The 13097-nt window shown below is 43.0% G+C and overlaps 1 protein-coding gene across 2 annotated transcripts in view; it reads left to right on the top strand.

Moving 5' to 3' along the window:
• DHCR24 (24-dehydrocholesterol reductase) overlaps positions 1-4434 on the top strand; it is a 40880-nt gene extending 36446 nt beyond the window's left edge. For both annotated transcript variants that reach the window (XM_073593455.1, XM_073593456.1), the window contains exon 10: positions 1785-4434. In XM_073593455.1, coding sequence (XP_073449556.1) covers positions 1785-1938 — 154 coding nt within the window. In that variant the 3' untranslated portion in view covers positions 1939-4434. The remainder of the gene's footprint in view (positions 1-1784) is intronic.
• Positions 4435-13097: the final 8663 nt, after the last annotated feature.

The following is a 13097-nucleotide window of genomic DNA, read 5'->3' on the forward strand; positions in this document are numbered from 1 at the left end:
GGTGGTTTGGGGGACAGCTCTGGATTGAAGGCGAGTACTATTGTCTGGGGGGAGTTTCTTTTTTTTAAAGAGGATGAAGCTGCATGTACAGTGAGGGGAAAAAAAGTATTTGATCCCCTGCTGATTTTATACGTTTGCCCACTGACAAAGAAACGATCAGTCTATAATTGTAATGGTATGTTTATTTTAACAGTGAGAGACAGAACAAAAATATCCAGAAAAAACTAATTTCAAAAAAGTTATACATTTTATTAGCATTTTAATGAGTGAAATAAGTATTTGATCACCCATCAATCAGCTAGATTTCTGGCTCCCAGGTGTCTTCTATACAGGTAACGAGCTGAGATTAGGAGCACTCTCTCAAAGGGAGTGCTCCTAATCTCAGCTTGTTACTAGTATAAAAGATACCTGTCCACAGAAGCAATCAATCAATAAGATTACAATCTCTCCACCATGACCAAGACCAAAGAGCTGTCCAAGGATGTCAGGGACAAGATTGTAGACCTAAACAAGATTGGAATGGGCTACAAGACTATCGGCAAGTAGCTCGGTGAGAGGATGACAACAGTTGGTGCAAATATTTGCAAATGAAACACAAAATAACTGTCAATCTCCCTCAGTCTGGGGCTCCATGCAAGATCTCACCTCGTAGAATTTCAATGGTCATGAGAATGGTGAGGAATCAACCCAGAACTACACGGGAGAATCTTGTCAATGATCTCAAGGCAGCTGGGACCATAGTCACCAAGAAAACAATTGGTAACACACTACACCGTGAAGGACTGAAATCCTGCAGCGCCCGCAAGGTCCCCCTGCTCAAGAAAGCACATGTACAGGCCCGTCTGAAGTTTGCTAATAAACATCTGAATGATTCAGAGGAGAACTGAGTGAAAGTGTTGTGGTCAGATGAGACCAAAATTAAGCTCTTTGGCATCAACTCGCTGTGTTTGGAGGAGGAGGAGGAATGCTGTCTATGACCCCAAGAACACCATCCCCACCATCAAACATGGAGGTGGAAGCATTATGCTTTGGGGGTGTTTTTCTGCTAAGGGAACAGGACAACTTTCTTTGCATCAAAGGGATGTTGGATAGGGCCATGTACCATCAAATCTTATGTGAGAACCTCCTTCCCTCAGCCAGAGCATTGAAAATGGATCGTGGATGGGAATTCCAGCATGACAATGACCCAAAACACACGACCAAGGCAACAAAGGAGTAGCTCAAGAAGAAGCACATTAAGGTCCTGGAGTGGCCTACTCAGTCTCCAGACCTTAATCCCATAGAAAATATGTGGAGGGAAGGTTCAAGTTCCCAAACGTCAGCCTCAAAACCTTAATGACTTGGAGAGGATCTGCAAAGAGGAGTGGGAGAAAACCCCTCCTGAGATGTGTGCAAACCTGGGGGCCAACTACAAGAAAAAGTCTGACCTCTGAGACAACAAGAGTTTTGCCACCAAGTACTAAGTCATGTTTTGCAAAGGGGTCAAATACTTATTTCACTCATTAAAATTATAACTTTTTTGAAATGCGTTTTTCTGGATCTTTTTGTTTTTCTGTCTCTCACTGTTAAATTAAACCTACCATTAAAATGATAGACTGATCATTTCTTTATCAGTGAGCAAAGTATAAAATCAGCAGGGGATCAAATACTTTTTCCCCTCACTGTATGTTTACAGCTTGAAGTGTAAATCCAGCCTGTGGCCCTCCTTGTGATAATCTGACTTTAAATGGAACGCTCATCTTCTTTCTCGGCCTTCCTCTTAGTATGTTCTTTTCTCCCCCCAGCTTTCAGATGCTCTACGCAGACTGTTATATGAGCCGTGAGGAATTCTGGGGAATGTTTGATGGATCGCTGTACCACAAACTGCGGGACAAACTAAACTGCAAGAACGCATTCCCAGAGGTGTACGACAAGATTTGCAAAGCTGCTCGCCACTGAATATTTTTTTCATGTCATGCGATTGTAAAATCAGACTTTTTTCCTCCCTGCTAATCTGCAGAGGACTTGTGCAAGACTTGAAGTCACTTATACTGTAGCTGCCAACCATTTTGACATTTGTAAGCAGCTGTATTTAATGGTAACCGTCCTGTGTGTGAGATTACATGTGTGAAGCGTCACAATGAAAAGAAACCTTTGAGGCCCATTTACCGTACATCTATGCGTGTGCGTAGAGGTGCGTTTTTTGTGTGTCTTTTGATGCATTATCAGCAGGCTTTGATATGTGTTTCCAATGCATTTTTTTTTTAAAGATTTGAAGAGGATACAGTTAACGGCCATTGATCAAGGCTTGTTAGTTCCTGTTGCGAATGCATCCAAATGAATGTTTCATGTGTTTTTAATGCATTCCTCTTTACTTCAATGGGCCTCCCAATGCACTAAAATGTAGTGAAAAAATGGACCTTATTAACCTCTTGCTGACCAGTCAATATCATTACACTGTGGCAGGTTGGCTCGTTCCTGCAAATCGCCGTAGCTGTATGTCTACTCAGTAACTCGCTTTTGTGGGTGCACTCCCATTGGCCAGCGGGGGGGAGCCAATCAGCGGGTCGGGCGGACTTGATGTCTGCCGGCCACCTGCGATGGTTCCCCCCGCAGTGACAGAACGGGGATCTGCCTGTGTAAACAAGGCAAATCTCCGTTATGACAGGGGAGATCACACAGATCCTGTCTTTCTGCTAGTCAGGAAGACAGATCTGTGTGTTTCCCCAGGCAGCCCATCCCCCATACAGTTAAAACGCACCTGCAGGGAACACATTTAACCCCTTGATCGCCCCTGATGTTAGCCCCTTCCCCGACAGTGTCATTAGTACAATAATCATGCATATGGTTAGCATATTTTTAGCACATTACTGTAATAATGTCACTGGTTCCCAAAAAAGTGTCAAAAATGTCACTTAGTTGTCCGATCTGTCCGCTATAATGTCGCAGTCCCGCTAAAAATCACTGATCACCACCATTACTAGTATAAGAAAATAAAAATAATGCCATAAATCTATCCTTATTTTGTAGACGTGATAACTTCTTGCGCAAACCAATCCATATATGCTTATTGGGATATATATATATTTTTTTTTACCAAAAATATGTAGCAGAATACATATCAGCCTAAACTGATGAGAAAATCCTTTTTTTTACATTACTTTTTTTTGGAAATGTTTTATAGCAGAAAGTAAAACATTTTTGTTTTTTCAAAATTGTCGCTATTTTTTTTGTTTATAGCGCAAAAAATTAAAACCGCAGAGGTCTATTTGTGGGGAAAAAAAAGGAGATCAATTTTGTTTGGGTACAACGTCGCATGACCACGCAATTGTCAGTTAAAGCGATGCAGTGCCGTATCGCAAAAAATGGCCTGGTCAGGAAGTGGATAAATCCTTCCGGGGCTGAAGTGGTTACTGGACTTATTTTCCAAAACGCACTGCATGGCGGAAATGGGACTGGGCAATTTTTTACTATGGGGTACTGGAACACATTAATTTTAGCGCGTGTAAATGGGCCTTAATTCTGTTTAAGCATTTCAGGACCACAGTATGGCCAAAGGTAGGATATATTGAAGTCCCTTGGATATAAAAGGCTTCCCTTTTTAATTTATAAATGTTACAGCTGTCTGGGATGTTTGAGCTTTTTCTAACCATAATTTTAATAATTTTTTTTCTGTAATCTATTAAATTAAAAAAAAAAATGCCCAGATCTGTTCGGGTTAAACCGTAATTTATATTAAGTTATTGTGGATTTTGCATTGAGAACATAAAGCAGAGCTCCGCTTGTTTGCTCCCCCCCCCCCCCCCCCCCCGCCCTTCCGCTGCCAAATTTGTCACCTTTCGGGGGGAGGGGGATACCTTACGTGTAAGATCACTGCATCGTTACGCGGCGATCTACAAAACTTCCGGCCCCTCCTCCTTACCCCCGCTGCCTTCTGGGAGACAAGCAGGTCCCAAAAGACAGCAGGACCATTTAGAAAGCGCAGCGTGACTCGCGCATGCACAATAGGAAACAGGCTGTTCACTTCTTGTTTCCCTTGGTGAAGATGCCGGCGCCTCCACCCGGAGCTGATGGACAGATCAGCTTGGGGTGCCGTCATCGTGGAATACCAGGACAGGTAAGTGTCCTTATATTAAAAGTCAGCAGCTACAGTATTTGTAGCTGCTGACTTTTATATTTTTTTTGCCAGGCTGGAACTCCACTAAACTACCTTGATATACAACTCAACTTGGAAATTGTGCCTTCTGTCCCTTATAGCCCAAGGAGGATGTAATACTAATACTGACCACTCAGGCCAAGGTCTGGACCTTGACATTGTTCTTGAAAATGGAGTCTTTGCAAGCCTAAATGTGAGGTTTTTGTTTTGTATGTAAACCAAATGAAGGCAATGTTTGTATATTTGAACAAAGTGCCAATGCATTCAATGCTTTAATTAAATAATCTTGTGTATTTAAAGGAGTGATGCTGGGGCCTGTAGTTTGTTAGTAATCAGAAGTCTCTGGAAGCGTAAAGTAAAGCTTGGCACACACGGGCCGAATGTTGGGCATCGTCTGGTTCAATAGAAACCGTCTGACATTCGGCCCATGTGTACTGGAGTCGGTCGGCTTCTGTTGAATGGTCATGACCAAAAAAAGGTCTGCCAATCGGCTCCTGATCAGCGCTCTCAGCCAATGGCTGACCGGAGTGTTCTGGCGGAACACAATGGCACAGCAGGGGAGATCGCTGTACTAATGTTGGATAGTTAGTGCTGGACTCATATTTGTATACCACCACAGTCCACATCTAAGATCATTTTACTGAGTAAGTATTAAATATCAGGATATAAACAGTGAACAGAAACAAATGCTCACATATGGAGTCATTTTTAATAACTTAAATACGAGGGGTCTTTAAAAAGTTTCCGCACTTTTTTATATTAAATAAAGTTTAAAAAAAGTGTAGAAACTTTTTGAAGAACCCTCCATATATACACTCACCGGCCACTTTATTAGGTACACCTGTTCAATTGCTTGGTAACACAAATTGCTATTTAGCCAATCACATTGCAGCAAGTCAATGCATTTAGGCATCTAGATACGGCAAAGATGACTTGCTGAAGTTCAAACCAAGCATCAGAATGGAGAAGAAAGGGGATATAAGTGACTAAACATGGCATAGTTGTCAGCTAATAACAGGAAACTGAGGCTACAATTTGCACAGGCTCACCAAAATTAGACAATAGAAGATTGGAAAACCGTTTCCTGGTCTGATGAGTCTCAATTTCAGCTGCGACATTCAGATGGTAGGTTCAGAATTTGATGTAAACAATATAAAAGCATGGATCCATCCTGCTTTGTATTAACGGTTCAGACTGGTGGTGTAATGGTGTGGGGGGTTATTTTCTTGGCACACTTTGGGCCCCTTAGTACCAATTGAGCATTGTTTAAACATCACAGCCTACCTGAGTATTGTTGCTGACCATGTCCATTCCTTTATGACTACATTGTACACATCTTCTGATGGCTCCTTCCAGCAGGATAATGCTCCATGTCACAAAGATCAAATCATCTCACCACTGGTTTCTTGAACATGACAATGAGATCACTGTACTCCAATGGTCTCCCCAGTCACCAGATCTCAGTCCAATAGAGCACCTTTGACATGTGGTTGAATGGGAGATTCGCATCATGGATGTGCAGTCGACAAATCTGCAGCAACTGCGTGATGCTATCATGTCACTATGGACCAAAATCTCTGAGGAATGTTTCTAACACCTTGTTGAATCTATGCCACGAAGAATTAAGGCAGTTCTGAAGGCAAAGGGGGTCCAACCTAGAACTACCAAGGTGTACCTAATAAAGTGGTTGGTGAGTGTATATGGACTGATGACAGATGCCCTTTAAAGCCTAGTTCACAGCTATGCATTTTTAGTGCATTTTCAGTTTTGCAGAAACACAGTACAGTCCATTTAACATGGTTTCCTATGGGTCACGCTCACATCCATGCATTTTATGGAAAGGACCAGGGATTTTTTTCTGGTTTTTGGTTCCATAGACTTCAATGGATCAAAAACCTGTATGAGGCTCAATTCACATCTATGCATGTTGCTTTTGAGCGTTTCTGCATTGTTTTTTGTGGTGCTTGGCACATTTTTGAGCAGCGTTTTTGCTGCGTTTTGCGGTTTTTTTTTTTGTACAAAAAAAACGCTGCAAAAACGCCGTACTTACGTTTTTGATGCTGGTCCATTGAATTCTATTACATGCAAAACGCTGCATTTTGCATGAAAAAAAGTCCCTGACCCTTTCCAAAAACGCAAAGGTACAAAAATGCATTGATGTGAACATGTTCCATAGGAACCCATGTTAAAAAAACTCCCATGCATTGCTGCAAAATGCATCAAAAAACGCGTTAGTGTGAATGGAGCCTTAAAAAGCACAAAATGCACCTGGAATATGCAAACTGCAACCTGCATAGGTGTGAACCAGGCCTTAAACCAGGGGTCTCAAACTGGCGACCCTCCAGCTGTTGTGAAACTACAAGTCCCATGGGGCATTGAAAGGCTGACAAGCATGACTCCCACTCCCACAGGCAGAGGCATGATGGGACTTGTAGTTCCGCAACAGCTGTAGGGCCGCCAGTTTTAGACCACTGCCTTAAACTGATCACCTTAAAGTGGTTGTAAACCCTGGTAAAAAAAAAAAAAACCCTGCAAGACAAAGGCATAATGAGCTAGTATACATAGCATACTAGCTCATTATGAATTACCTTAGCTCGAAGCCCCCGCAGCCATCCTCGCGCCCCCCCCCCCCCCCCCCCCTCCGGCCGGGGGTTACTTCCGGGTATCGCGGCTCCGGCGCTGTGATTGGCCAGAGCCGCCATGACGTCACTCCTGCGCATGCGCGCGGGAGCCGCCGGTAACGGCTCACAGACTGAGCAATGGCACATACAGTGCCAGTGCTTCAGCTTGCCCCAGTGCGCAAGTGCCGATGACATCGGCACATGCAGGGGACAGGAGATATCTCCGTGCAGGTTTAGGAAGATATCCAGGGTAGCTACGGGTAAGCCTTATTATAGGCTTATCTGTAGCATAAAGTTGTTGTAACAGGTTTACAACTACTTTAAAGCATCTATACACATGCATGTGAACTTTTTAAGGCACCTAAAGCTGGCCATACACCATATGAATTTTGACTGGTTCCTTATGAACACATCAAAATTTGCTATGAGAGTGACCCTGTCTGGTCCTCTCCTGCCTGACATCCTTTGATTGAAAAGTCTAATGAGCCTCTAGCGCTGTCCAACTACAATAGACACAGCGGGGGATTTCTCCATTCATATTATATAGCACAATAGGAGGAATCTGCTTAATTTCTTGTGCCCATAGGCTGCACAAAAAAAAAAATCTAACAGTGTATGGACCGCTTTAGGAGTCGTCATTTTGTTCAGCCAGTCTTGTGATTTACACACCTCTGCCACATCATACAGCCAGAAAGATCCCTCTACTTTCTGATTCAGCTGTATAGTTACCTGTGTCACCAACTTGCTCATGAAATAATAAACAATGGAGTTGATTTACTAAAACTGGAGCATGCAAAATCTGGTGCAGCTCAGCATAGAAAGCAACCAGCTTCCAGGTTTTATTGTCATAGCTTAATTGAACAAGCTGAACTTAGAAGCTGATTGGCTACCATACACAGCTGCACCAGATTCTGAGTGCTACAGTTTTAGTAAATTACCCCAAAGTCATTATACTGATACCATTAAGATGTCAAGTGAAGAAGCTGAAGAGATAACACTGGAGGTCACAGAGCTGAACCAGGATATAAGGGTGTCATCTGCCTGGCTGTGAAGTGTGGCAGGAATCTGTGTTCCACCTTTTCACAGAAAAGCCTCTGGATCTGCAACTAAAATCAGGTTGGGTTTGTTATGGGCTGGAGCAGTAATATTTTATAAAGTTTTTTTCTTCATGTAATAAACATAAAAAAAAAAAAAAAACACTTTTTATACTGGTATGTATTACTGATTTGTTTCATATCTTTGTTAACAGCACTAGGGATCAGATCAGTTGGCTCTACTGTGGACCACGGCCTTTATCAGTTGTATACTGCCAAGCTGAAATAAAAAATCGTATAATAATTGAAGGCATTTTCAAAAACGCTAAATACAGTTACCCATGACAACCAATCAGAATTCACTTTAGTGGATGAATTCTGATTCGCTGCTATGGGAACTTACTTTGCACTTATTTCTCCCGATCTGTTACATGGAGTAAGGGCCTTCAAGTAAATTTCCATAATTCATTTATTTTGTACTTGGCTGAGAAAATGAGTTTACTTTACAGGGCCACATTTCCTATACTATGGTGCTAATATCCTACCTAGAAGTTGTTGGTATAGAACAGTGGTCACCGACCACTGATGGTCCATGAGAAAGTTTTGGTGGTCCCAAGGATTTCTGCCGCAAATCAACATTGTGGCAAATGTATACCACCCAATGTTGTGTCCAATTTTGTTCTCAGTGCGTGCTGACAGTCAATACTGTCAGCGTGCATTGATACCTGATGCCTCCTCTGTAGTTCCGGCTCCTGTGAATTCAGAGGGAGGCGCTGGGAGGAGTGCACAGAGCAGGAGGTGAAGAAGGACTGATCACAGACTGTGGGAGGGAGTATGGAGCTCAAGCACATGGCTAGGTAAGCAGGGCCATTTTTAAGGCAGGGCAAAAGGGGCAGCTGCCCTGGGCCCCATCCTTGTGGGGACCAAAGCAGCTGCCTCATACTTGCCAACTATCCCAGTTTAAATTCCCTTGTCCCTTGAAATTTTAGTCCCATGCTGTGTCTCGATATCTCAGTGTGAAGTTCTGTTACTAATGCTGCCCAGCTCTGCTGACTCACCTGCAGATCCCGTGACCAACAGCATTGATATGTAAATAGAGACGGCATTCATATGTATATCATGCTCCCCTGAGCTCACATTCACCATCACTTCTGCTGAATGCTGCCCACTGGGGAGATAAAGTTGCATGCTGGAAAGTCTTGCCTACAACTGTGGTCATTAAGCCTAACATCAGCCTGTTCTGCAAAGGTAAGCAAATTGGAGGTGGAACCCTTCTTCAAAATAACATGGTGCCACAGCCCCCTGAATTTTGGTGCATGTGAATATGCACATCTCAGCAGATGCATGAGGGTATTATTAACAATTAATGGCACTGCTGTGTATCTGCTAATGGGCAGCACGTTTCTGTGATGTCAGGAAAGCGATTTTGCATGTGTTCCTGACACACACAAATGTGAACACAGGCTAAATGTCTCAGTTAAATTGGTGGTCAGTGTAAATCTTCTCGTTACATTGAGGCTTGGTTTACAATCCTCTCATTCACACTAGTGGCCATTGTAAAGGTCCCCCTTATATTGGTGGTCAGTGTAAATCCCTTCTTACATTGGTGGTTACTGTGAATGCTCCTATTACATTGGTGGTCAGTGTAAATCCCCATTACATTGGTGGCCAGTGTAGAAACTCCTCTTTATATTGTCAATTGGTAAAAAAAAAATCCAAACTTGCATTTGTGGTCAGTTTTGAATCCTCCCTTACATTAGTGGTCCATGTAGAAGCTCCCTTTAAATTGGTGGTGAGTGTAAATCCCCCCTACATTGGTGACCAGTGTAGAACCCCCCCCCCCCCTTTATTGGTTGCTGATGTAAAATCCCCCATTACAATGGTTGCAAGTGTAAATTCTTAATTACATTGGTGATCAGTGTACATTTCCCTTTACATTGGTGGTAAGTGCAGAATTTCCCTTACACTGGTGGTCAGTGTAAATCCCCCTTTATATTGGTGGTCAGTGTAAATCCTCCCCAAACATTGGTGGTCATTGGAGGTGGTGTGCAGTGAGGAGATGATGTGCTATAACCTTTAGCAACCAATCAGTGAGCAGTAAGGATGTGCACTAACCTCTTCCAACCAATCATTGAGTGGTAAGGATATGCAGTAACCTCTAGCAACCAATCAGTGAGTAGCAATAATGTTCAGTAACTTCTAGCAACCAATTAGTGAGTGGTAAGGAAGTCCAGTAATCTCTAGCAGCCAATGATTGAGCAGTATTGATGTACAGTAACCTCTAGCAATCAATCAACAAGCGCAAATCATGTGCTGTAACCTCCAGCAAATAATCAGTGAGCCATAATGTGTGCTGTGACCTCTAGCAGCCAGTCAGTCAGTGGTAATGATACACTGTAACCTTTGGCAACCAATCGCAATCGCTGCCTGATCTGATTCAGTGAACTGATGTCAAGTCTAGCCGCTATTTATTGTATGTTTTAGAGCAGGTGGAGAGCTAAAATTGCATTGGGGGGGGCAAGAAATTGTTTGCCCAGGGTCCAATCAATATTAAAGACGGCCCTGTAGGTAAGGAGGTGAGTCTGCGTAAGGCGTCCGTGTGATCCAGGGCGAGGGGGGCAGAGAGACGGAGCATTGTGTGTATAAGGCAAATTCACAATAGTGGTCTGCGTGTTTAAAAATTGTGTGTTTAGTGGTCCGCAAGGTCCAAAATGTTGGTGACCACTGGTATAGAGGACCTTCTAAAAGCAGCTGCAACCGACAGAGTTTCTTCTTTAATTTCCACTGCTGCACAAAAGACATGTAGGCAATATTGTGACCGCTATAGGCATCTAGGCCTCTTCTGCCTATAGATACTATGATGAGTGAGATCCACAGAGCCCAACATCAGTCCTAAGGCTTGCCATAGGTGGCAAAGTGGATGGAGGAATCCTCTGCGCTGTGCCATTGTACGGTGACAGCAGGGCTGCTCCGCTGTCAGAATACACTGGTCAGTGGCTGCAACTGATTGGCTGCAGCTGGATGATTGAGAAACGTTTTTCAATATTCCTGTTGGACAGAGCGGGAATGGCCAGAAATGGATTGAAATTTGGACGGACCCTGCTGAGCACTCAGCATGTGGGAGCAGACATTGGTGGGGTAATCTCACCAAGCCACAAGTTTAGACCACCACTGGCCCATGTAAACAATTTTGAGTGTATTTTAATCTTCATAAATATGTAATAAAATATGAATCGTGTAACTTTAATATTCAGGTTAAGAATGATTTACAAATATACAGATTAGTATACTTTCTATTAGCAGCATTTTCATGTTTTTGGCTCTTAAAGGAAACCTGACATCAGGCTAAATACATCTGCGAGAATCTACCATAGTCTGAGATCCCAGTTTGGTTACTAGCTCCAGGGCAGTGAGTTCACCCACAGTGAAGCTGAGCAGTTATCTAACTACCCAGAGAAAGAACAAGCATGTGATATGACAGGGAAGCTCAACATTAGGAGTTAAAGTGGAGCTCCACCCAAAAGAGGAAGTTCCACTTTAAAGACTCATCCCCCACCCCACCCCCATTTTATTTCGTGCCGAGGTTGTATGTTAGGTGTATGTTGTTTGTTATTTGTGATGTTTTTGTATGAAAAAGTAATAATAAAGAATGATTTAACCAAAAAAAAAACAAAAAAAAAAAAACAAAAAAAAACCTCACCCCCCCGCTCCTCTTAAGGAATTAACACTTTTGAGGAGTGGGTATCCGATTTTGACAGGTTTCTGCTCCGACTGCCTAGGCCATCAGGAGCGGAAGTGCTCCTCCCTCCTTCCATCCCGCAATCTTCTGGGACACGTAACAGGTCCCAGAAGACTGCTTGACCATTCACAATGTGCAGCAGGTACCCGGCTGCAAAGCCGCAGGCTGTCACATCTGGGTGCCCATAGTTAAGATGTCGGCGCCGAGGAAAGAAGAAAGCAGGTGAAACTGGCTGGGGCTGGATTCTGGGACAGGTGAGTGGCTGTTTTTTTAAAAAGTCAGCAGCTACAGTTTTTGTAGCTGCTGACTTTTATTTTTTTCACAGGAGACTGGAACTCCTATTTAATTTTCCCATATAAGATTATAATAAATGACTTTGTCACAAAGCCTGGGCTTGAAAACAATAGATAATGGAGGGATTAACAAAGCTTAAAGAGGAACTGCAGTCTGCTCACATAATTTGTAATAAAAATATCTTTGCCATTCTGAAGCTTCCCTCCAACTACTTCGCATATTATTTTATATATACTGTGATTCTGTACTTGCCAAATACGCTGCAGAAATCTCCCTCCACTGAGTCTGGCTGCAGCCATTTTAACTGTGGGCAGCTGAAGCAGCTGCCTGTTCACTTCCTGGATTTACACAGAGGCGCATCTCTAGCTCTGCAAGCCTGCAACTCTCATTGGCCCTCTTATGACTCATCCCCCCCTCCATTCCTGGCAAACTCTCACGAGAGTGAAAAAGCTGTGCATGATGTCATAAGCCTAGGCAGAAAAAAAAAGTTTTACTATCCAAATTTAAAACAACAAGGGCAGAAGATTTAATAGATGGAAAGTTGAAAAAAATGACTGAAGTTCCACTTTTATATGGACTGGTGCATTCCAAAAAATGTCAGTTTCTATATGCCTGCCTAATTAGAGCCTTCTGTGACCAATTAATGAGGTGCACGCTAATTCAATAATTTGTCATGTGGGGCGCTTGCTTACACTGCATGCACCAAAATTTTAGGGCAAAACTGATGTTATATTATGTTCACCACTCTGATATCGGTGTATATTTTAGAACTGTTATGCCGTGTACACACGACTGGACTTTTCGACCAAACTTTTCCGACGGAACGAATCTGTCGGACAATTCGATCGTGTGTGGGCTTCATCGGACCTTTGCTGTCCAAAAATCAGACGGACTTTAGATTTGGAACATGTTTCAAATCTTTCCGACGGACTCGAGACCGATCGAAAAATCTGTTCATCTGTATGCTAGTCCGACGGACGAAAACTGACGCTAGGGCAGCTATTGGTTACTGGCTATGAACTTCCTTATTCTAGTCCAGTCGTACGTCATCACGTTCGAAATGATCGTACTTTGGTGTGATCGTGTGTATGCCGATTCGTTGGAGCTCCATCGGAACTCTGTTGAAAAGTCCTTCGGAGTTCAGGCGGACGAGAAGTCCGCTCGTGTGTACACGGCATTAGAACATTGGCACAAGTGCTTCATGATTGTGGCACACATGATCTGACATTTAAAATGACTGCTGCATAGAACTTTTATTGTGATTTGAAGCAGGA

The sequence above is a fragment of the Aquarana catesbeiana genome, linkage group LG07, assembly GCF_042186555.1.
Source record: "Aquarana catesbeiana isolate 2022-GZ linkage group LG07, ASM4218655v1, whole genome shotgun sequence".
Taxonomy (NCBI): Eukaryota; Metazoa; Chordata; class Amphibia; order Anura; family Ranidae; genus Aquarana; species Aquarana catesbeiana.